The 25,649-nt window shown below is 40.8% G+C and overlaps 1 protein-coding gene across 2 annotated transcripts in view; it reads left to right on the top strand.

Annotated features, from left to right (window-relative positions):
- Positions 1 to 25,649, top strand: part of CREB5 (cAMP responsive element binding protein 5) — a 338,565-nt gene that overhangs the window by 210,000 nt on the left and 102,916 nt on the right. Inside the window, exon 1 of one of the 2 annotated variants that reach the window (XM_080386501.1) lies at positions 1 to 25,649. This exon is cut by the window's left edge and continues 32,676 nt beyond it. The exons of the other annotated variant lie outside the window; for it this stretch is intronic. Coding sequence (XP_080242627.1) covers positions 25,603 to 25,649 — 47 coding nt within the window. The 5' untranslated portion in view covers positions 1 to 25,602. 2 annotated transcript variants of the gene reach the window in all.

Here is a 25,649-nt window from a genome sequence, read left to right as displayed (position 1 = left end):
AACTCTATTTTATGGTTGGTCTCAATGTTTGTATAGTGAGCTTTTATTGACATGCCTGCTTATCTAGGTAAAACATCTTTATATGGCTGAATTGCCCTTTTAGCAGTTGTCTTTTAAACTCCCACGTGACATATTTTTATCTTCTGTTATAATCCTGTTTGATGCTTACCTGAAAGCATGTCTTCTTCTCATTTAGGAAGTCTAATTGGAAGGTGGCTGCAGTCTTTTATTTTACTTGACAATGGTTTTACTCAAATGTTTGGGTTGCTTCTTCCGATTAGGTTTTACTTGTAGCTGTTTTCTTCATTCAGTCACTGTGAATTATGCTAATCAGATCATCACAGCTATGGAGTTACAGAGTGAAGGGATATTTTATTGGAATCTAGAAGAGAATAAGAATTTAAGTTTTGCATTTAGTTGACGTCTTTACGCATCCCTTTTCTTTTACTGTGCTTTAGTCCATGATTCAAATTCATTTAATGTATAAGAAAGAAAAAAAAATACTTCCTTGTTCTGCTCCTCTTACGGACACATGCATTTAAAAGGCTTTGAGCCATCATGCCCCTTCACATTATTTATGACCTGAAGAAAATGTGGTTATTTAGAAAGTTATGCAACAGCAAGCGCTGTTCAATATCCAAAAAATAAGCTGTGGAGACAAAAGCATTTTTATTGAGCAATGTACATTTTTGATGGGATGTTTTACTGAATTCCTGAAAAATTCTTATTGTTGGATTGTGTTAAAATCAAAAAAGTTTGCAGCTGCATACAGAGTAAATTTATGTGTAAATGCACAAATAATTAACATGTACCCTTAGGTATATGTGGCTCAACCCTGCCTACAGGGCTCCATCTGTGCGTGCAGTGAAATGGGGAATTAGTGACCCGTCTGTATTAGTGCACGTGCAACAGGTGGAGGTTTGACCCAATCAATTACACATGTGATATTAATACAGGTTGGGCTGTGCACTGAACTTCTTCCAGGAGTAGGAGATATATACTTCTGACAAAGATGTATTTTAGGATGAATTATGGCGTGGATCCTGCCTAGGTTTTATTCTTTGCTTTTTATTGTGTGTCAGGCTTCTTCCTTTTGCACTCCAGGGCCCTGCTGCTTTGCCTGTTCCTTTTTTTCAGCTGCACAGGTAAAAGTTGATGCTTTGTTGATGGCTGAGCATCTAGCATGGGGTGTGAGGCTGAAAGGAATAGTATTTCTCCTTTTTCCCAGCACTTTGCCCTGGGTTTGGGTCAAGATAAGCTTTGCTTAATAGCAAAGGAGCCTTGCAGAAAAGCAGCCAAACACCACAGAGCAGCAGGAGGATTTATGTGTACCTTTTGGCTGTCCTCTCTACCTGATGCGCAGGACTTGCTTTGCTCCCCACCACGGACCTTCAGTCCTTTCAATTATTCGGTATTACACAGAGCAAGCCTTGTGTCACTACACTGGCAGAAGCACATTGTAGGCCAGTCGACATCAACCGTTTAAAATCTTGGATTAAGGGGAATATTATCTAGTTTATCTACAGGAGGATTCTGTGAAGAGAAAAAGTTATCTGAACTGGTACTTAAGATCGACAATAAAGTGCTAATCTGTGTTATGAAAATGTTGTTATGAAAAGTGTTCTGAAAAATGATGGTGGAAGAGCATAATTGCTGCTCTAAGTGGTGTGGACATCAAATGTAATCTTGCAGAGAGCCCTGCCAAATAGCTTCTAATACCAATACAAGGATTTGACTTGCAGTCAATTGACATTCAGCCAGTTTTGACTCAGAGGGTAGAGTGCTACTGACTGAATTGTTAACGCTGAGCAGTTGGGTTTTCCTAGGAAGCCACTAAGCCAAAACCGTGATCTTGCACAGCAATAACAGTACTTAATGAAACACGATGAAATCATAATTTCATATGACGGGATTTCCTTGAGGTTGGTAACTGTTAGGGCTTACTTGGCCATCAGGTCTGGGCTAATTAACTAGACTTTCTATGCTATGAATTGTGATAACTGCAAGATTTGCATTTCCACTATTTGCAGCTGTTGTCCAGCTATGACTGTTATCTGCGGCCTGGGAACATCCAGTCTGTGGTTCGTGTTACTTTCAACAGGCTGGTTGCACTCCTGTCATCTCTGCAGGCTGTGCCACATGGAGGTTGAGCAAGTAGTCCATAGTAACCTCTTTACTGTCACGACCGTGTTGCTTACAGAGCCTGACCTACATAGCATCAAACCGACTCGGCGTACACTGCGAGCTGCAGTCACCGCAGTAAAGACTTAACCCAAGCCCGTGGTGAGAACTGCTTGGATCAATCCTGGTCCCAAAGGGATCAAAGTCTGGCATGAGTGTAGCTTTTTACCTTGAAATATTTACTTTTAAAACCAAGTTCTTTGCCTTGTCTGAGCTATTTCTTTACTGTCCTTTTATGGCATGGCTTTTCATCTGTCACCGCAGGTGAAACCCATGTTTGTGCTTCGGGTACTGGTACTGACGTATAGTCAATATCTCTTTCTTTATAAGGATTCCCCATCATTGCAGTGCAATCTGTTTGGCAGCTTAGACTTTTTTCCATACCCTGCAGAATAAATGACTAGTATGAAGGATCAGTGGAACACTGATCTTCAAATACAGCTTGCCAGATTAATACGTAAATGATCTAAAATAGAGCCTCAATTCATACCTCCTACTATTTTACCCTCAGCATCTGGAGGTCTGGTTCGGACTGTGCTTCTGTCTCATGTTATGGTGATGTTGGGATAGTTCGTTGTCATTTGAGGCTCTGACTTTTTGCTTGAATAATTAATTTTGGAAAATTCTAGCGGTTGTCTCATGTGTAATATAGTGGAACCAATCAGCCATCTTAAACTGGCTGGTTAGGTATATACGCTGGCATAGCTGTTAGCGCAATCACACGCTTATTCACAGAAATGTTCTGGGAGATGTTTTTATTGCTTTATTGTGTTTGTAAATCTCTTTGTTTGTGCACACTGAACACTGATTGAGCAGAATGATCAACTGCTAGTTATAATTTCCGGGCTGTTTACTGAGCAGTATAACAGCCTGGTTTATGACTCTCTCATGCTTATAAATCAGCTGCTGCTGACATTGTTCACTCTGCACCTATCACCTCTTTAATGAATAGGCACAAAATAACATACGTGGACAATAGGGTGTCATGTGCAGCTTGTGTGCTGCTGTTAGTTACTGTTAGTGAGATAATACAAGGTAATGCCACTCTTCTGGCTTGCCACCACCTCTTAGGCAGTTGTCCAACCGCATGCTTCCCTGTATGGAGATATATTGATTATCTCATGTACCAGGAGTCCAAAAGTAAGTCCGGTTTCAAAAACTGCATCAGAACATTTCGCAGCCACGGATAACAGTGGCTGCCAATTTCTACAGATAAGGATTTTGGAAATACTTCTCAAATGTGCTCCCTTGTCATGCCTGACCCTGGTTGCTTTTTGCTCTGCACCTAGCACGTGCGTGTGTATCTTTTAATGTTTCTTTTCTTTTTTACCCGCTCTCTATCGTCATTATAAAAGATCATTCAGCTCTCACAGCTGTGCTGGAGGGCTCTGGCATGCACCAGAAAGAGCACGTCTGCACTGATTCACACAGAAATGTAGAAGACGGTATCAGATAGACAGCTAGATGAGGTCTAGCCCACTGGCCCGTAAGCAGCTCATAGTGCTCCCAGGAGGACTTAATGTTGGGTTTCTCAGGCTCCAAGCTGATTAAAACAAGAGGTAGTGTTAAGGCCATATCGAGTCTCGATCCTGGGGTTAGGGGAAGAAGCTGACAGCTGTCTTGCAACTGGAGGTAAAAGGGACACAGACAGCAGCCGCAAGTATGGGAAATTCAACTTTAGCGACTGACAGTTAAGAACAAATTAAATTATAGTATGCCCGTTTTGTTTTCTTTTTACTTCACGGTATGCATATATGCACAAAACAGTTATTCCGTTTCTGAGTAGACTTAGAAGGTCAAAATTAGGCACCAGGGTGCTGTGCTTACTGTCTCTTAAAATGGGGGAGTTCCAATTAGCAAATTTTAAGTGTAAATAATACCAACGGACTGCACACCATGAATGCATAGTGTTGTAGAAAACACATCATATAGACAGCCCCTGTTCTAAAGACCCGGTAACACAAGCAGCGTCTGACACAAACAGAACTCACTGGGAATGAATTAGGATACATTCTTAACACGTGGTGGTGTTTATGTACTTTAAGAGTTGTGATCAGGATTGTTGCAGGAGATCCTTCTGAAAAAAAAAGTAATCAGTGCGGTTTGTCCTTGTGCATCATGTGAAAGTGTCGCTTCTTTCTGAGGGGTGTGGGTAAAAAGAGGCAGAGTGTTAGGGGGTGGAAAGCAGCTACTGGTTTGGGGAACTACAGAGGTGCTTGTAGGGAAAGTAGGTTTGGATATCGGTACTGTTGGCTTATCATAAAACTAGAGACACAGGCACAGCGTTACACTAAAATCTAGATCTCATTCATTTCTTAAGTTTTCAAAATTCATATCTGAGATTTGTTTAGGTCTTTTTGCCTTAAAAACGTACAAGTCATAAAAACTCAAATCTGAAAATTTACGGAGTATGACATGGGGGTTTTATAATCACATTTCTTCCCTACAGCACTTCTCCTAAAATTTCATTGTTACATAGCAAAGTGTTCGACAGCAGTTACCAAAGCTCAGGGCAGAATTTTAAAGCAGGTATTGAGGCCTGATGAAAATGTATGAATGAGATTTTATGCTCAGTTTAGCTCATGTTACATCCTGAAAGGTGAGAATCTTTTTGAGAATTTGTAATGCTGAATCTAAGGAATGTATGAAGTTCAGAGGACCTTCAGAAAGGATTTTGATTCTGTAATGAGTGCCTAAGATGTGAAAATACAAAATTCCTTTTGTCCAGTTTCGCAATTATGTACTTTCTAAAAGTCTCATCAGTGACTTCAGTCAGTAAGACTTACACAGAAAGTTAAGCATTTCTAATGTGATCCCTTGCTTTTTTGTTTCTTAAAAAGCTGGTGCCTAACTTACTTTCTTAAGGTAGACCATATTATATAGCTCCTCCAAAAAGTGCAATAAATTAATTGTAGTGATAACTAGACAGCTTGCCAAAGACTTGCTCATTTTCAAGTTTTCTTTCCTAAATGATTTGCCAGTATCCTTTAAATTTTCTGTTCTGAAGGTTGTTTTTATAGGTAAATTCAAGATCATGTGCCTGCAGTGAGATTATTGTACAGTTTGCAGTTACGGATGGGCTGAAGTCACTTGGGCTGTAGTCTTAGGCTTAACTTTAACTGCCAGAAAATTAAGCAATGCATTGCATACCATATCATCTCCTTAATTATCTTACCTGGTCCTTTAGCTGACTACATAATGGAAAAGAGGAAGAGTATTGACTGCCACCTCTTTCCACTAACCTCTTGCTCCTTGGCTACTTATTCTTTATAAAATGATGTGCCTTGAGCTGCTGAAAATTAACACAACAGCTTGAATGTCTTTTGTAGCAGACGGATCAGTAGTTACTCTGTCAGGTTATAGGGACTTAGAAAGGTCCATAAAACACTTATTTCTCCATTCTATAGTTCACTGAAATCATAGTGAACTCTAGAATCATTCCACCAGTAATTAAGCAAGCCTCATGTTATCTCTTTTAAAAAGAAATATATATTTTTTTAAATCCATAATCAAACCACTGGATCTAAAGAATAGTTGCTAGTGTAATGTATTGTTGATATTAAAAAAAAAAAATTATTTTGGCTGATTTGAGTGCAAATTTCTACTGTACTTTCCATGCACTTCTATTACATGCTTCAGGTTCCAACACTTTTCAAACTGCAGCTGAGCTTTGCATGCTTAATTTAAGATCCCTTTGACATTGAAATATGAGCAATTTGGTGCTGCAAACCCTGTAATAGGATCACTATTAGCATCATTAATGCTCCAAAGTAGCATACATGACAGGTAATAGTGTACTTAAGTAATAACTATTAGAAATTTTAGGAGAACTTTTGCCAGAGGGTGTAGTTTCCTGAGCTGGATCTGAGCTGTGGTATCAACCAGGCTCTCTCAGCAGAATGGTGTAACCATGAGGTCTATTTCTATGAAATATTTCTTTTTCTCAGAAATAAAATAAAGCCAAAAATTTTAGTGGGAAATATCTGACTTCTCATTCAACACCCAACAGTATTGCAGTGTCAATTGTCTGCTGGGTGGGGGAAATAAATTGGGATATTCTTGTGGAAAGCAAATCTTTTCTATGAAAATGAGAAAATAAAAAAATTCTAGTTTTTCAAAGGTCCCTTCCTCTCCCCAGATTTAGTAAAATGTTTTTAACCATCCCTTACCCACACTGTTACTAATATTGGCGTGGGTTCTTTAGAGATCAGAGGGAGATTCCGTGGTGTGTGGTGGACAATGTAGATTAAATGCTTTTTACCTAGCTTAATATCTTTTCTGATAACTTAGTATCTTTCCTGATACTGTGCTCTGAAAGCACAACAAACACATTCGCCTAGTCTGTGCATGTATGAGGCTGATTGATGTGGCTGGGATTTCTCTCAGAAGCAGATGTGGGGAATGGGAAACGCTGCTGATGGGAACTGTTGCTCGCAGGGATGGGATGTACATATATTCTGGGGATAAAGGAGTGGCTAAGCTGCTTCCTTAAAAGGGAAAGTGTACCCTAAAGTGATTTTTACAAGCTGTCATCCTGAAAGGAGTCATGCCTCATTTAGGAAATAGATCTTTAAAAGCAAGGAACGTGGGGGGAAAGTATAGACCTTGGACTTTACAGAATATTAAAGAAGCTGAAACGGAGCTGAGAGATTGAACATTGCTCTGAAGAGCTCGGGAGTTTTTTGTCACCAGTGGAACTTTTCTGGAGGCTGAAATAAATCCTTCTCCAATGAAAGTGTGCTGCTACAAACGTGGTGTTAGTTTAGTTAACAAATCTTTGAGAATAAGGAAGACCTTTCTCTTTTCCAAGCTGTACATTGACGTGGTGTACATTTGGGAGAAAGTAATTGCAGTCACGTCATGCTCTGGGTGTAACTTCACTGCAGAGCGCAATTGGAAAGGGTGGTACCTATTTCTTGAAAACCCAGCAAGTACAAGAGCGTTGGAGTTTAAAAAAAAGTACGCTTGTTTTAACGGAGACTTCATATATTAAAGTGTGGAAGCGTAGTCATTGATTTATATATATTATAATTGGTCTGGTATGTCTGCGTTAGCCATTTCGTACATGTGCAAGCAATTCAGGCGCGCTGCCCTCTTCACTTCTGCAGAAGTGAACGGGCAGCGGTGGTACCGTGCAGGTACACCATCACTGCCTGCCCAAGTGACTGTACACAAACCCCCAGGAGCACCAGGGGGATGCATGCTCACCTATCTGCTTTGGTGTCTTGAAAAATATGTCCGCAGGAGAGTGAGCCTGACTTGCTGTGAGGTGGCTCCCGCAGTGCATGTTCTGGTACGCTTTCTGCCTGGTTTAAGGATTTTTTTCCCCCACCACTGGAAGGGTAAAGCTATTCCGCAGCACAGATTGCATACGTGTTGAGAGGGAGGAATTTAGTTCAAGGGCTCATAAACAACAGAATATTACTGAAGTGAGTTTGAGGGGTTTTTAAAAAAGCAAGAATTTGCCTTGCACCTTTCTGTTTATTTTATTTATATTAATAACCGACTAATTGATTTATATCTCTGATCACATGTTATGACGACTGGACTCTAATTTTCTCTCTAGCATGGCAGCATAAGTCATATTTTTCTGTTGTCATTTTTGAATTGCTACTTGTTTTATGTTATGAGCTCTCCAAAGCATGTAAGATAAGTCATTTATATTAAAACCAAAGCAAGAATCCCACATGCCTATACATGTATATAAAATATATTGAAAAAAGCAAAGTTATGAGCAAAATGATAGTTGCCCGTGAAACAACAGGCAAAACAGCCAGCTGCGAAGGAAACTAACATGATGTACTAAAGCAGAAACACAATATAATGGGGAAATGCGGTTCTTTGTTCAGATCCGTTTCCTATTAACACTTATAATGTTATGCTTGTGCATGCCATCCCCTGAGGACCACTTGGTCAGCCTTAAATGAATAACAGTAGAATATGTAAAAACTGCTAGATGCATAAAACTTCTGTGCACCCCCAGTCTGTTGTGTGTATGTGTTCCTTTTAAAGGAAATCTGAGCTGTTTATTGCATGGAAGTTCGAGTTAAAACGCTGTTGTGTTGCCAGGGGCCAGCCACTAACAGTGATTTTAAAGGGTGAGAGCAGAGTGAGATTAGGGCAATTTGAGCATGATACTTAAGGTCTCTCTAGTTATTAGTGAAGGAGAAAATTTTTTAGTATCAAAGGAGGGGAAACAGACTTTGTAATGTCACTCGGCTGGGCTGACACTGAGAGAGGTTTCCGTGAGGGGCTGCAAATTTGGTGTCCTATTGAAGTCATCTGTTTCCTCGCTCTGTAAGGAACTGAAGCAGATGCTAGTCAGGTGCGTGGGGAGGTTCGTGGGGAAGATTGCTGTGGAGCACTCTTTCCTGCTGATTCGAAGCTGAGGCGGAAGATTTAAAATAACATTCCATATGTCAGACCTTATATCCTTTGCCTGATTTACAGATAGTTGCTGAAGCCAGAGGAGCAAATATTTCTCATGTACAAAATTGTGTTCAATTGAGGGAGTGTGGGCATACACACACAAAAAAGATAATGTGGATAAATGTAGGAAGAGCTGTTTTATTGACTACTTCAGTTGCAGAACTTCCCCCTGCTATAAAGATACCATCATTTCAGTATTTAAGCATCAGGCATACGTTAGAATATTAACACTGTATACAGTGAGACTGCAAAATAATTATGTAAGAAGCTGAATGTAACAACCTAAACTATCATTGACAGAGGAGTTCGCCTTTGTGTTCTGGAAAAATAAACTGAGTTTGTTAACTGATACATGGGTTGCTGCACTGGGAGGATGTTCCTCTGGATGTGGACCATCTTCTAAGCTTGTTAGGGGTTTGTTCCTCTGGATGTGGACCATCTTCTAAGCTTGTTAGGGGTTTTTAGGACTGTCCTTCTCAGGACATCACCAACATTGCTTGATCCAGAGCTGTGGTCTTCCCTGGAGCGCTCTCTGATCAGCACAAGAGGATATAATACCAATGGTCTGGATGTAAACTGTTATTAGAAGGAGAGATTTTTTTCTGTCAGCTGTATGGCTTACTTAAAAGAATAATTGCTGGCCTTCCTCTTAGGGAAAAAACATAATAAATAACCTATTCAAATAATAAAGTCTCATTTTGCTACGCAGTCCTGTCCTAGCCGGAGGGAGCTGGGAGAGGAAGCTAGGTATTAAAAATGTAACAACAAACCCTGTGAAGTGTAACAAAATGGGGATGTCAGAGTCTATAAGGGCAAAAGAAGTGCATTTTGTGTTTCAGCTTGTTAACTACCTTATTTATATCCCTCCCAAAAGCACAGCTTCAATATGGCTGTAATTAAGCAGAACTACTCCCCTAAAACTCTCTTACTACAAGATGTCTCCCTGTGCAGTATTTCTGGACACTCATCATGTCCATTTCTCCACCCTGAGGTCTGACTAGTTGAGACTGATGAAGTCTGAACACAGACTTCGAGGGATTTCTAATGGGATAATCAGGAGGTGGCTGTTGAGCTTCGGAACATAAGTCATTTTGAGGCTTCAGTGTTTGTTTTAAATCCTAAAGGGCACCTTAGGATTCCTAAAAGATTAGAGAAAAGGGCCTCCCAAATCTATGCTAACGCTCTTTTTTTTTTTCTGACAAAACTGACAGCACATTCAAGACCCTGTCAGGTAAGGGAGATAAATACAATGGAAGAGCAAACAGTGGGAGAAAAAGAGAACTTGTGTGATAACATATTCTGCCTGGATGTCATAGACCATGTGCAAATAATGAGCACACTGAAAGGCAGGCAGAACCTGGTAAAGTATTGTGTCAGGAGAGCCTGTGATCTCAGGCTATTAAATACTACAGCGCTCTTTCAGAGCATCGTAATTCAAAAGGAAGGTGACAGTGTGGTAACTGTGAGCTGCCGCCTAGCATCGGCTTGGCAGGGAGGAGGGGGGGGCAGGATCAGATCAGACTTTGGGATGAAAGGAGGTTATCTCATTTTCATAAGGAAGATCGCTCAGATACCTGCTTTGACCTCTTGTGTCGGAGCATGAATTTCAATGAAGGGATAAATTGTGACATCTCACCCGTGAGCCAGTTTTTAAGGCTTGGGTTGTGTTATATGAAATCGTGCTTGGAAATCTCTGGTTAATACATTTAGAGAAACAGCTCTCAGGAACATCTACCTCCCTTCCTTCCTCCTTAAACAGTAATGAATCCAAATTGCTAATAAAATGTAAGAGCTCAAAGATGTTGTACACAGACCATGTTTCTGGGCTGGGTATTTTTTTTTTTAATGTCAGTTTTCCCACAGCTGTTAAAATGTTACAGTCATTAAGGTATCAAAACTGTCTAGCCAAGAAGAGAGACTTTTCTTTCTTTAGGCTCTTGAATTGTTTGAATATTTTGTTTAGAAGGGTTCCATTCTTTGTTTCTTTCTGTGGAGAAAGTAAAGCTTGTAATCTGTCTGTACTGTAAATCTCCGTTAAGAGCCATTCATTGAAGAATGAACTATGCCTTCTCCTGTGAGGCTATTTTTCTAACAAATCTGATTATGTGCTTGCAAACTAACAAAGGCAATTAGGAGATACATGTTGTCCTATCTACACTGTGAAAATGTTTTCCTAAATAGTAGGAGAAACACATTCTAAGGTTTACAAGAAATGTAATTTACTGACATTCAGGATTTCTTTCTGCTTTGACACAGGTTGCCAAACAAAACCTGAGGGGCTGTATTGTAGTTCTGAACTAGAAAAGGAATTGTTGAAGGGATCAGGAATATTTTGGAGTATATATGTATTTACTGCAGGAAATTAGGTCCTTTTCTCATGAGCATGGGGAGCAGTCAAAGGAGCAAGGATGGCTTCTCAGGGCCACATGCCAGTGCTGCTCAGGCTGCGTTTCACCTTTATTCTTCCTATATTTATATGCTGCCTCTTCATCTCTTTCCAATGTGACGACGATCTACCCACATGGCCTTCCCTAAAAAATAAATTGGCAAAAACGTTTCCCCCCACATCACTGAAATTAATGGGTAACTGTACTTTTTTTGCCTTTTTTCAAAAGAGGGGAAAAAAACCCCAAAAACACAACAGGAAAAGGGAGAGAAGTTTCAAAGATGTTTAAGCTGAACTTTAGCAATATATTCTCTGGGATTATGTTCACCCTTAGCTTTTTTAATGCAGGGTGCAAGAGGCCCCATCAGCTAAAAGGGTTACCAGTTAATACCAGCACCGTAACATGCTCTGTGGGGAGACCCAAACTCAGCAGCTGAACAGCTGCCCAATTGATGAGGAAGCCTCCAGGAAAAGTTGGTGTGTCTGCTGAGGTCATACTTACGCTTCTGAGAATGTCTTCCTTTTCCCCTGTTTCCCCACTTTTCTTCTTTAAATAAAAAACGGTCTGACACTTCCCCAAGCATTAGTAAATTCTTCATTGTTCATGACATTGCTTATTGACTCAGATGTGAATCTCAGCTCTTCTCTGTGACCTTTCAAGGAAAGAACAGTAGAAGACTCTGGTTATGTCTATATAAAAGAAAAGAAAGACCACAAGATTAATTTTGCATAAAATTTTTAAGAATGTGTAATTTTTGCTGCCATCCCCTGATAATCATGGCATAGTTTTTTAAGACTTATCAAGTGTAATGTGTTTTAGGCGCCTTTTTTTTTTTTTTTCCCCCTGGTGGGGTGGAATTATTATTATTTTAAACTTAATATAAATAGGAAGAAATCTGTAATGCCAAAGCTATAAATCTTTTTATTTCATAAAAATTATGGAATCATTGAGCTATATAGCTGGAGGGGACTTCAAGTGTTCATCCAATCCTCTGCCCAGAGCAGGATTAAGTAACATCTGCATCATTTCTGACAGAAATATCTCTAATGTGTTTTTGACAACCTCCAGAAATGCAGAGCACACATCCTATTGCTGTGCTTAACTGTATGTACTTGGAGACAATTTTTTCTTTTGGTCTAACCTGAACCCTCCTTGCTGCTTTTTATTTTTGATGCTTGATCCTTTTATTTTTGCTTCTACTCAATGTAGATTATTATTTCTTCTTTCTGTTTTCAGCAGTCTCGTGTATTTGATAATGTCTGTCTTCTGTAGACTAACCGCCTTGCTCCGTCTGTTCTTAGTCCTCTTCTAGACTTCACGGTGTTCCTCTAGCTGCCCAAAGGGTTCTCCCTGGCTGACCCACCTTTAGCTGGGAAGAAGTACCTAAAAGTGAATGTGGTACTTCAGGTGGAACCTTCTGATGCAAAGGAAAGGATTCCCACACCTATGTTTAAAAATGTGGGTAGGAGGTAAAAAATTCGCTTGGTAGCAGTGAGGACCAAGCACAGCAGCACTTACAGATGGTTCCCATTTGAAACAGCGCATTTGCAACTGAAAAAGTTAAGATTCTTTCAACTTCTCCAAACTAAAGGAGCTCTGCAGAGAGAGGACTGCTCAGCAGCAATGACTTCTTTGTTTTTAATTGCGGAATCCATAGCATCACTAATAAATCATGACAGTGTGACAAATGACCAGTCTCAGCTGAGGGATCCTGCCTGAAATGCCATTTGGTTCATTGTGTTGCACCTACCAAGGTTTCCCTGGGAGCGGTGGGTTGAGTGCTGATTCCAGGGGAATTGTGCCACCTACTGAATCACCAGCCCTGCTTCCTGAAGCACCCTGGGATTTCCTTGGAGGGCTCCCAAATACATCTTGCCAAGACCAACCCTGTTTAGCTGATGAGAGCAGACCAGATCACAGCCTGAGGCTGTTGTGGCTGCTCGCCATATTACTCATTGGGGATGTTTAGTCATGTATCTCGATGAAGGGAGACCATATTGCATTAAATGTCTCGTTAGTGCTGCGTATATTGTTTGTAAATTGCTTTGTGCCCGTTTCTGAGTGGGAAGAGCCACACATGTATAAAATATTAAGACTTAATGGAGTGTATACAACATGTATAGATACTTTCAGGTAATTTTTACAGCAACCTTTCACGTTCTAGCTATATGATTGAAAATGTAATAAAGCAGACTGGAAAGGCAGCCTCCTTTTCAGTTCTGCTGTTTTAGTACTGAATTATTCTGATTTCGCTATTGAAAGTCCGGTAGTTAAACACTGGTAAATCTTCACCAACATGGTTGTTTAAATCTAACAGTAGTGAGTACTAGGATCAACGCTACCCAGCTAACATTAATTGGAACAATTCCACTTGACTGCAGTACGTCCTTATTGATACTTCATTATTTATATATTTACAAATGGTAGATGGCTTTGCATAACACAGCTCATATTCTCATTCTAATTAAGAACCCCCCCCCCCTCCATTAGGCAGTTTACAGCAGAATTTGTAAGTGTCCCAATATAACGAGGAGTTATAATCTGAACAGAGTGATTTGCTATATTGTATAAGGTATTTACTCCCTCTTTCTGATTTTTGTAGGGGATAAGCTCTCGGCAAAACAGACGTTGGTAGCCAAGTATCCTCACTATAGGCTGTACTGGTATGGTTTGTCTGGTTTCAAAAGTATGAATAAACCCCAAACAACCACAAACTAGCATGCTTCATACCTCTGTACAAATTACTAAACCTGACCTTCGGTTGTTCAGTTGTTGTTGTTTTTTTTTTTTTTGAAGGTACTAGTATATGCTTGGGATCTTGTTCTCTATGAATGGTCTCTGATCCTGGCATTAATACCCCTTATAACTTCCTTGTCTGAAGTCTTTGCCTCATTGTACCCCCGCTTTAAGTGTATACAGCAGGAATTGAAAATAAAAAAGCATTAAAGAACTGCTGGCACCTTGTGGTAAATGTTTGAAAAACATTTTTAGCAACACTTTGGACTGCTAAACATATGAATTCTGGATTTTCTCAGTCATTAAGACTATTCTGATGAAAAAAGGAGCCTTATTTTTTTATTCCATTTATATCCCTTCTCTGACCCTTCAGTCCGTTTTCTGCCTGCTGCCTACAACGTTACCTGGCACATGCTAAAACCGTGTTTTTTTAAAACAGTTTGTAAAGGTACCGTGGGCCTGGCTGTTTCCAAATGAGATAATTTTGTTTGCAAGACTACTGAGTGAGAAGCAAGACTACTGAGCAAGAGCAGATTCATATGCAGGAAAGAAAGCTTAGCACGATGGAAATGTGTTTAGGCAGAGAAGGTAACTCAGGGGGGTCCCTTGTGCTGGTTTTGCTGCTTATTAGCTCAATGCAATAGGCGGTATGAAGGGCGTGAGTTGGATGGGGTTTGGAAAAAAAAAAAGAGCAGTGGTTTGGTGAACTGAGTTGGGAGTTTTTGCTGGGGAAAAAGAAGAATGAGACTTCAAGGGGCTGGTATTTTTATTACAGAGGAAGAGATGGGGTGGAAGGGAGCAGAAGGACTAGAGAGGTCACAGATGTAGCCTGGAATAGGCTGAGTAAGTGAGAACAGGAAGAATAAAATTGGTATCGTAGACTAGGAGAGCCAACAGATTTGATCAAATATATGTGTGAAGAAGACAAAACAGAAAGCTCTTATATGAAAACATTTTTTGCAAACGAGCTGAGCTGAGTTGCAGACAGTATATCAGCCTGTCTCTCATATGTGCTTCTTTCTAAATTCACTACCACTCTGCACTTTACAGACCTTTTTCTTAGTCTCTATAAATTTTTTATGGAAGCCAGGTTAGCTGAAGTGAAAAATAGAGTTGTTTTTCTTAGGTGCATGATTTAAAGCTTAGCAAGAAAACTTGTGGACAACATAATTGGCCTAAACAAAACAAAACTTCGAAGGGCTTCACCAAATAAAATCTAATTTTTATCAATGCCCTTTAAAGCTTTTTTTTGAGAGGACTGTTTTCATGGCAAAGTTCAACTCTCAGTTCCCAGGATTTCTGACTTTACAACTCTTTACACTTTTCACTGTCCATCTAAAAAACAGACAAAATGGTTTAAGGAAATGTTTTTTAAAATATTCATTATCTGGCAAAGACCAGGCCTGCAGTATTTCAGCCTAAAAAGGGAAAGTTTTGGAAGGTTTTAAAAGTATCTAAAAAGGGAGATGATAGAATGAAAATGAAGATGCAATCGTAGACATAAGTTTTAATGTCATTAATCCTGCAATACTCTTTTAAGTCAGCTGTATCTTTTTACGTAGGCACATTTACTATATATGCAGAATGCTTCCTATATGATAATAACTATTATCTAGGTGTGTGTTTGCGAGATATATGCCCCTACGTATGCATATTATGAGGACGGCAGCGAGGCAGGTGAAATCACACCAGACACATCCTAGAATTAGTTCTGGTTTTGCTTTATGTTTACCTGACCAGCTCCCGTTTGACTAAATCCTTGAAGCTGCTTTTGGGCACGTGCAGCTTCCATTTCTTCTAACAGTACTTGCACGTATTTAATACCTTTTTGTTTAAGCACTCTGTGGAAGTGCTGACCAACTAAGGAATCAGATGCAACCAGACAGAGATTTCATGACACGGCCTCCAAAATATAGAGGAAAAAGAAACATACGAGCCATATGTTAGGTAAGAGTTAGGTGATGATTGTGATGGCTGCCCATCCTTGTGTCTCTTTAGGCTGGAGGCACAGCATAACCAACACGGACAATCAAAGCAAAATCAAAACAGAGCAAAGTGAAGCATATTAACTGATCAATAAACATAATAATATTCATGATAATCAAGCAACCGGATTGTAGCTTGTGCTCTGAACCTTGCCAAATTTGGGGCTGCTGGCAGGCCACCAAGAATAGCAAATACAACAGACAAGGCCCCCTCATCTGAGAAAGCCTTACCACCGTCCCCGGAGAGCTTTGCCCTGTGAACTGACGGCAAGAGCATCGCAGCCGGTCTGGACAGACAGCGTGGAATTACAGCGTGAGATTGCTCTGAAGGGAGATTAAGCTAAACTTGTGTTTTGTGTGAATTGAGATTAAATGAAGGGACTCAGTTATTATTTAGTAAAAACAGTTTCCTAGGTTACCTTGGAGTCATTTTTACTGTGTTGGTATGACGTAATCGCCTGGTTTAACTTTTTGAGCTAGTAAAACATGTGTGCATAATTTTTTTAAAAAAAGGATGTGCCTAATCACTTTCATTTTGCACTCACTTAGCTCAATATTAATAGTTTGCATTGGCTGAGGATTTACAAACAGGCTTAGGAGTGTAACGGTCTAGATTTCTACATCTGATGGCCTGAAAGTTAGAGGGAGTGAAGAGTTTTGTCAGACTCCTAGATCTTTCCTCCCACACATGCTGGCCACCAGATAAATCATGCGCATGAGTTTACAGTGGAGTCAGTGCTGGATGTTAAGCAACACCCAGAAGTGAGGTTCTTGAAATAATTTCCTGTGAAAGCAACAGTAGACAGATTTGCAATCATAGATCACGGCATTAATCAAGTAAACAAACCATCCATTTTTTTGCTGTGGCATTCCTAAAACCCCTTTTAGGAACACCAGAAATTCTGTATAATGGTACTGGCTCATAATGAGCATATCTGGAGCAGAACGGCAGACTGACACAGGGGGCTTCTCAGGTCTGTGGGGCACAGATGCAAAATTCCTCTGATGATAGTCCTGAGAGTCAGCAGACATCTGAAATGTTGCTTAAATATTTCATAGCATTAATACTTCTTATCTCCATTGTAATGAAAACCTTTCTCCTCTTCAAAACTTTCCCAAAGGTTGCTTATCCCACTCTTTCAGCGAAAAGAAATTTCAGGCAGGGCTGGGAGTGAATCAGTAAGTGTAAACCTTGTCCTGCGCTGTTCTTCATGCTGACAAATTCCCGCTCAGTAAAAGCTGCCGACAGCTGTGGACTGCTCCGCAACTACGGCTAACGAGGAACGTGCTCTAGGAAACAGGGCAGGTAGGTTTGGTTCAGCATGCTGCAATTTAATGGGGTTTACTGGAGAGGAAAGAACTGGGTGTTGTTGAAGAGGAAAGTGTCGGGTTGGAGGAGGCTGTTGTGGAGCTACACAATGTTCAGCACAGTCCTAATTTTGTTTAGCGTTTTCATTAACAATGGTAATGCAAGTATAACAAGTCCTGCTGGTGACGCAGGATTTGGAGGTGCTGGCAATAGAGGGAAAGACCTGGATATCATACAAAAAAAAAAAAAAAAAAAAAAAAAAAGAGAGAGAGAGAAAAAGAAAACAGAAGAAAAAGAAAAAACAACTCAAAAAAACCTGGATGAGCTTTGAGTACTGAAGTAATGAAAACGGAATGAAATACAATATTAAAAAATGCAAGGCTGTGCCTGGGGGGAATAAGAAAAAATTTCTAGAAGAAGCTGGGAGCTCATCGTCTGGAAACAGATATGTAGGAGGGAGGGCTCATGGATAGTAGTAAATGGTCATGGAGTGGCAGCAAGCTTCTGTGGTGGTCTGCTCATTTCCTAGGCACAAGCGCTCTTAAATAATGAGACATGGCTTTCCAGAGGCATTGGGAGGTATTAGACAGGCACGGCGGACTGGTCTGCAGCTGACTGGTAATACTGATTAAAACATGCTAGGGAAGGTGGGAGGAGGTCTGCTGCCAAGGGTCTTGAAAGAAAGTAACTTCAGAAGGAAAGACTTTGCTGATGAAGGGATACACAGTTCAACGCAAAGGGTTGGGAAAAAGGTCTTTGCAGAAGGAGTCTGGACAGATATGAAAGAGGTAAAATTGCATTGGTAAAAGGCAGAGAAAACGATGTTGCAACTATTGACGTGAAGGGTGGTGAGACATATGTTCCGGTTATGAAGCAATTACAAGAATATATAAGCCCTGAAGTGGTTTCAAGCTAAATTCAGATTGGCATCTCCATGCAGAATAATTAACACACAAAAGCTTGAGCATGGGGGCTGAAGACAGCAGAAAATTTCTGAACCCTAAGAAATTAAAGCCATGTTACGTGGAAGGAGGGAAAAAAAAAAAAGGAAAGTTGTGAGGAGACAAGAGAGAAACAGTAAAGGCTCAGGTTTTGGAAGCTTAAAAGCTGAAGGGACACATCCCAGTTAAGTGGGGACACTGATCTAGGTGCTGCTTCATTTGTATCAAAACTATTTAGCTATATTCACAGAAGTGTCTGCTTGTGTTAGAAGGAATCTTGGGCTGTAAGGGAACTCTGCAGGTTCTCAAGATGAGTTAGACATCATTGTTTTAATCTGTTTATCCTGCTTCCATAATATTTTTTTGTTATTATTTGAACAGCTTAAAATCTAGTTTGTTGTTTTGTTTTTTTTTAAATTAAGCTCTCTGACTGTGGTTAATTTTTCAACAAGGTACATTTTTTCCAATACAGAATTTACAGAAGTGCCTCACTGACATGGGCTACAGTCCCTAAGGACAAGCAGGACCATTTGGGTTTGTAGAGTGGCAGGAACGGGCTAACGTCAGAGAGGATCCAAGCAGACGACTGCTCCACGTGTAAACCTAGTAGGCACAGTTTGTACAGAATAGGTACTTACCCACTCTATATTTCAGAGTACATGCATGTTTTATAGCTAGATATTTTTATTCTGGAGCTTGGGTCTTATTTATGCCAGAGTAGGAAAGCTGTATGTTTTGATTCATAGAAACTGGTGTTAAAAGTAAAGCAGCATCCTGCACCATAGAATGTGGAACTGATGTTAGAAATAATTGCTCTTTCATTTATCATTACAGTAGAACTGGTGGTGTAACTCTTGACTCTGATGTCAGTAAAATGCAGATGTTTTCTTTTCAGAGTCCTGAAAGGATTTGTGTGAGTGTCTGCAAGAGATCTGTTTGTTTTTAATACATTTAGAGATAATAGATAGACATATTTTTTCCAGAAGAAAAGCATTGGAGAATTAAATATAGTATGTAAATCCTAAAAACATAAATGGGTACACACGGACCTCACTTGATTTCAGAAAGGATCTCTGAGATGATGAATCTGTGACTGGAGAAGTTACTGTGAGGGAAACTGAACTAGGATTTCCTGTTTAACTCCCATTACGGAAAAAGAAAAAAAAAAAAAGGAAAAAGGCAATAGATTTTCCTTTTTAAAATAAAATGTGTAATCATATAATAACTTTATGTTATCAACAACAGAGTTTTAATTCTTGTCGCTGAGTTGTTTTGTTGGAAACTCTACATTATGTTTCAATGGGAGTCACTGCAAATGGGGAATTGCAGGCTGCCCTTTAGTTGCGGCCGTATCTCAGTTTCTGTGCTGCAGACTTCTTTGGTTTTGAAGAAGCATTGAGAAACCCTAATCTGTTCTGAAAGAGGCTGGAGTTTAGGTGTCAAGATGCTCGATGTAATTCCAGGTCTTGGGATAAAGCCAAGTTAAAAATGGCACCACTTGGATCATGAATTCTCATTGTCGTGGTAGTGATTGAGTGGTGTAAACCCTGTGCCCGAGGGGTGGCCAGGACCAGCAGCGTTCCTTGGCTACCTGTAATTCGTGGAATTTCAAAGCTTAAGTCACTTTGTCCAGCAAGAGTCCGGCAAACATTTCCTGGTGGTTGGTTGTAGGTGTTCATTTTCATGGAGTAAATATTGTACTATCAGCTGGATTACTAACAAAAAAAGAGGATGTATCTTTAAAAGCAAGTTATCTTGTATATGTTTTTACCAGTAAGCACTGTAAATCTATGCTGCTGTAATGAAGGTGATCGGAGTCCCAACACTCTCCTTTTCCAATTGGAACTGAGTTCCAGATCTTTGCCTATTTTTAAAAAAAGATTTTTAGAATATTAATTATTGTTAGCATGCTGAAAAATAAAGATGAGGGCTAACAGAAATGCATGAAAAAGACTAAATTTTGTTTTAGAACTAATCTCTACTATTATTCAGTGCTTACCATACTGTGCTTCACAACACAAGAGTTTGCTCTTCTAATCCAGATTTTACAATTTAAGTTTACTTTTCTGTCTGTTAGAAGCACAATGGTGAAAGAACACCAAAACCAGATCCTTTTTTCTGTTACAAGAGTTGAGACGTGACCGTATGTGATTCAAGTTTTAAACTGCGTCCAAGATAAAGCCTGTAGAGTTTCACATTAAAGATTAAAATATCTGAGATCTGAGGTCAAAATATTTAGGGTACATGGTACATGGATGGCAAAGGTTCTTCAAGCAACTCTAAATATAGCAGTGGATCCACTTTTCAACCAGCGTGTTCTAATTATCCATTAGAGTAATTAGATTCACACTGGGGGAAGGAAACCTCCTGTTCATTATGCACGAACATTAAAGATTACATGGCATTTTTAGAATAATCACAGCTCTTTACTTCTGTCCTCAGTCAACATCTCCCCTCTGCACTCCTGTGCCGTTTGCTGGCTGCCTGCCATCTCCCATGTCAGGGGTGATTGCATCGCATGAGGTTTTGTGGCTGGCCGGTGTGGTGCTTTGGGATCTTTCAGGGTGAAAGGTTCTACTGAAATGTAAAGCATTATTTTTTTTATTTTTTTTTGCATAAAATGCTACCCTGTTTGTCTTAGGTATTTGTGGATTACAGCTGTAACGAAATAGCTGGCTACTCGGCTGGACGACTCAGTGATACGTAATTGGGTACTGAGCTCTTCTCTTCCAGGTCAGCCGCTAGTCACTGGCCCGTGGCTATTTGGCAAGTATATACTAAGTAGGCAACTCCGTTCCCTAGTAGCTGAGTGTCCCCAGCACAAAAGCCATGATCCCAAGTGGCGTTAGCATGCCTAGGACTGTCACTGGGGAAGGGTTTTTTATCTTGAGACCGTTCTTGAAGATTTAGGTTAAGATTCATTGCCAGACTGTTGTGAGGAAGTCTGCTGGCCATCATGCCCACTGCACGTCTCTGTCTCCAGAGCTGAACTTTTCCTATTTCTTCTCCCTCAAGTATTTTCAGCAGAGTGTTTCTACTAAGCAGCACGTTTATGCATATGTGTGAGGGAGGGAGATCATTGCTCTAGGATTCATTTAGACTTGGTCCAATCCAGTTTCTCACAGTGCTTATGTTCAAGAAATCTGGGGCAGTTCTCAGAAAGGACATTTCCACGTATTCTATTTCATAACAAATTGGAGAGCACATAGAAAACACCAGCTCTAGCTCTGATACGGCTCAACACTGACCGCTTTGATCTGTGTCTCCTTAAAGGAGAATGGCTTTTTCTGAAGCACCCAGGTGACTTGGGAACATGCGTCCCCTTATCTTACGAGCAAGTTGAAAAATCCACTCTTAGCTCTGCCTTACTTTAGCTCTGCTGAAGTTGGTGGGGCCATACATTCTTATGTCCTTGCTAGTGACAGCTAGCCTGCCTAGACCTCAGTCTCCCCGTGCAGACGGTCCCTCTGTCCACTATGAAAACACAGGACACCCAAGTTGAACTGAATGCTGAATACCACCACATGGGTTTGCACTGGTCTGTAACTGAAGAGGTTCACTGGAAGCAATTTGCAAAGAAATCCTTAGGAAACCACCTGGATGGTTATTTTAAATTAAAAAAGGAAGAGATGCCACTTTAAAAAAATAATTTTTAATACTAGGTTTAAGGTTCCATACATGTGATAGTCATTAAAGCTTATTTAACCCTGAAATTATCTGGCCTCTTTAACTCCGCAGGGACTGCAAGGCTCTTGGGTCAGAAATGAAAAATAATGTCAGAATGAAAATGAGACTTTCCTGAGTGCAGGACCATTATTACAGAATATTTTCTTAATCAAGCCTCTTTAAGAGCCAAGTAGCGGAGAAGAAAATGATCTGTCTATAGTGCTTTCATCCACAGGGTCTTCGCCGATGCTTTGGGCCACTGATCTCAATAGGTACAGGTCAGTCCCAAAGGCTGTAGGTGGTACACTCACCTAAAATACGTGTAGGACTGATGATTTGTCCATCCGCCATCTCAACTGCAGTACACCCAGTTCCTTGTTACGATACACTTTTGAGATAATCCCCGTGCGCTCTGACATTTGGGCTCTGGAAATTCAGAGCTTTGGGGTTGTTCACACTGGAAACGTTCAGCAGGAGCAGTGATTTTTTGTCAAGTTTCTGTTACACCAAACATCTGTGGTGTGCCCCACCACCCTTTCCCTGAGGATGAAACATGCTGGAGGGAGGGTGTTGCAAACATTCCTGAACGAGACAGCTAAGCTGGAGTCATAACTGCGCTGGCCAGGGCGCTGCTTTGAAGAAGGCTCCCATTAGAATTAAAACATCCCACAACTCTCATCACAACGGCCCTATTCTTGAGTGTGGCTGAACATGGAAATTTAAGGCTGGGGGTGGAGGGGGGCGGGGGGGAGAAAGAGAAGACAGACAAGTAAACAGATAAAGAGGGAGCTCTTGCATGCAAGTGGAATTTCCTCTGAGCACAGGACATTCTTTATCATTAACTGGTCTGTCACAGGAAGGAAAATGGGAAAACAGTGTTTCCTGTTAAGGGGAAGAAAAAAATCAATAGGCCTTGGAAATACCTGCCTGGAAAGAACTTTTTGTATTCCCACCAGCAAGAACAAATAAGTTTTTAACTCCTTTGGAGCGTGAGCTCTGTTTTAAAGCAGTTTGCTTCTTGAAGTGGGAATTGAGTGTAAACATGTAATTTAAAAATGATTGGCAGTTCGGGCTGCTTGGTTCTTTCTTGTTTGTTTCAGAAAATGCTCTAACTCCTGGAAATTCCTTCTGTAAGACAAAGGCTGTTTTCAGGGCAGTTTAATTCTTCTAAATTATTTTGTGTCTATGAAGGTAATAATAATTAAAATGGCCATTTGCCATGCAAACACAGTCACTCCTCTAGTATTTTGAGTAAGATGCTCACAGATGGACAATGGATCTGCTCTGGCTTCTGGTAAACAAAGTTTTCTTTTGGAAAGAGCACAGTTGCCAGGCAAGTGCTTGAAGCCTCAGGAGGACAATGAACTACACTGCAGCTCCTGCATCATCTTTTTGGTTGCATTTTGCTCTGAATACAGCAGGGTGGTGGAAGTGTGGGTCTTTCAGAAGAGTGAGAAGAGGCCGGTTCACTGGCAGCACTGCAGGAATGGATGCATATGCACAAACAGCCCCAGGGTAAGCTGGGTTTCTCAGGGTAATCCTTTTTCTCTTTGGTGGCAGCTTCCTTCCTTCCTTCCTTCCTTCCTTCCTTCCAAAGGCAGGCCCTGGGATTTAAGTTTGTGCCTCGGTTGTAGCCACGCTCCCCTTCAGTTTGAAGCTGTTCTGAGCCCAGCATCTGTCCTGGGCCCATGACAAACTATAGCAATGCCAGTAGCAAAACTGGATGAGAAGCTATGTAATCCAGAAGTGTAAATGGAAGAGGGCAAAATAAGAAGAAGGAGGAAGGGAAGATGACCTCTTAGACATGCACAGAAAAAGGGTTGGAAGTCACATCTTTTTAAGTGGCAAGGGAGAAGTGGGCTGAGCTTAAAATGAAACTATCAGCAAGGCTGGAATTAAAAGAAAGCTTTAGGAATGATCTAACTTTTATTTTATTACATTACAGAAGACAAAAAATCAATAGCTGGTAATTCAGACATAAATGAGTTATACAGGCCATTGACACAATGGACCAAACTTTATAACAACCACATCTGATGCTGTCAAGCCACAGGCTTCAGTGGCGCCAGTAATAATTATGGCTGATCACCTCTAATTCAGAGCTGCCTTGGTTGATAAAGGTGTCACTCTGAGTGGCTGCAGCATCAATATCAATTGAGGATGTCATCCAGCAGGTCAGCCTGCTGCAGAGAACTGTGTTTTTTTTAATTGAATAGGGTAAACCCTTGGTTTTTGCCTCCTCTCATTCTGCCTGTAAAAATCATATCTAACTTAAATAAAAATCATTTGGATTCATGACTAAAACTACTTGAATTCAAGGCTAAACGATGACTGAAGCTAACCGTGCTGATTCATAGAAATATATTCTAAAGATAATTTTTAACCGTAAGAGTATCCTCAGGAGAAGACTTCGGTACTTTTCAATAATCTCTTGCATTGCTGCTTTGATCAATTGATGAATCTGCCACCCCAAAAAAACCCTGTTTGGTAAAATGCTGCTAGGCAATAGAAATTACTTTTCCATAAACTCACATCGTTATAAGGAAGAAAAGCGAACACATTGGCTTTGATGTTTTCCTATTGTTTTCTGATTTTGGGGTGGTAGGTGTGTCCATTGACTGTTGGAAAACTGAATTTCACTCTGAGACATAGGATGAAGTGACTTTGTAAAATAGGTCTTGACCTATAAAGAAAGGAGTCACTTTTACATACCTGTCCCGTGTTTCAGGTGCCCTTAATGCTTAAATCTCTGCAGTTTGATGTTGAAACTGTTAGTCTTTGGATCGATGAGGGATGTTAAGTGTGCTTAAGTATTTTCACATATTGTTATCACTTAGGCTTTGCATTCTTACGTGGAGCAACTGTTTTGTACTGTGTTGACTACAACTGATTGTGGGTGATGAACAGTGAAAAAACCTTGTGTGTGAGAGGACACGGGGAGTATTTCAGCCCCAGTCACTGTAGCTTTTAACATCAGGAGGACTTAGAAACTGAAATACGATGCAGCAGAGTGCTTTGCACCACAATAGCTTATGCTTGCATAGCTGAAAAATTATTGGAAGTTCCACTTAGAAACGTCCTCTAATCCCTAAAAATATGACGAATATCAGACTTGGGAGAGAAAAACCAGAAGGGCATCGTTTTAAATGCAGGGTAGGCAACAGCAGCAGCACCACAGTGAGTTAGTTCGTAAGCTTGCAGTGCTGTACGGCTTGGGGCTGTTCTGGTACTTTTTAAGTAGCGGAGAAAGAAAGTGCCTGTCACCTGTACTTTTGAAGGCACACCAAGAAACAGCCCCGTAGTTATCCTTCAAAGACGCGGGGCTTGATTCCAGCCCTGCGCAGGCTAGGGCTGAGAAATCCCAGTCCGTCAGCGTAAACCATAAAAGCAGCGCTATTCATCCTCCCCAGACCCACACAATCACGCTGCATCCGCTTCACGGGCTTCTCTGCTTCCCTCCTTGTCTCCGGCTCGCTCTCCTCCTTTTCCCATCGCAGGATCTTCCTGAAGCCCGGACCGTGCGGGCATTTGGGAGCCAGCGCGTTTGTGTGCAAGGGCTTCTGATCAGCCCCCGTCAATCATGTCAGCCCCATCCCTGGGTTTTCCTGCGATCCGGCAGGCAGCTGCGCAGGCCCTTCAGAGGCAGCACTGTTTCTTTCTCTGTTTACTCGTTTCCAATGGCAATTGCACCACCGAGTCTCAGTACGTCTGGAACTTGGCCTGGGGCTGTTTTGGTTACATTGAAGTTTTTGCTTCAGCTCTGCCAGATTTAAATGGTGACTTCACCAGCGCTGAGCTAAAAAGGAGAAAAGGGGAGGAGGGAGGTAGTGTAGCGAGCGGGAGCGAGCGAGGGAGAGGGCCAGGGCATTACATCATCAGTTGGACGGGAATCAAATGGGAAGGATATGACTCACTCGGGCTAGTTAAGCTTTGGCTCAAGTTCTACATACACTCATTCCAGGGCTCTCATGTTCTGCACCTCAGCAGGGAATTCAGGCTCAGTGATGTCCATGAG

The sequence above is a fragment of the Falco punctatus genome (assembly GCF_963210335.1).
Source record: "Falco punctatus genome assembly, chromosome: 4".
Lineage (NCBI taxonomy): Eukaryota > Metazoa > Chordata > Aves > Falconiformes > Falconidae > Falco > Falco punctatus.
Note: the sequence above shows the minus strand (reverse complement) of the source record. Positions and strands in the feature narration are given on the sequence as shown.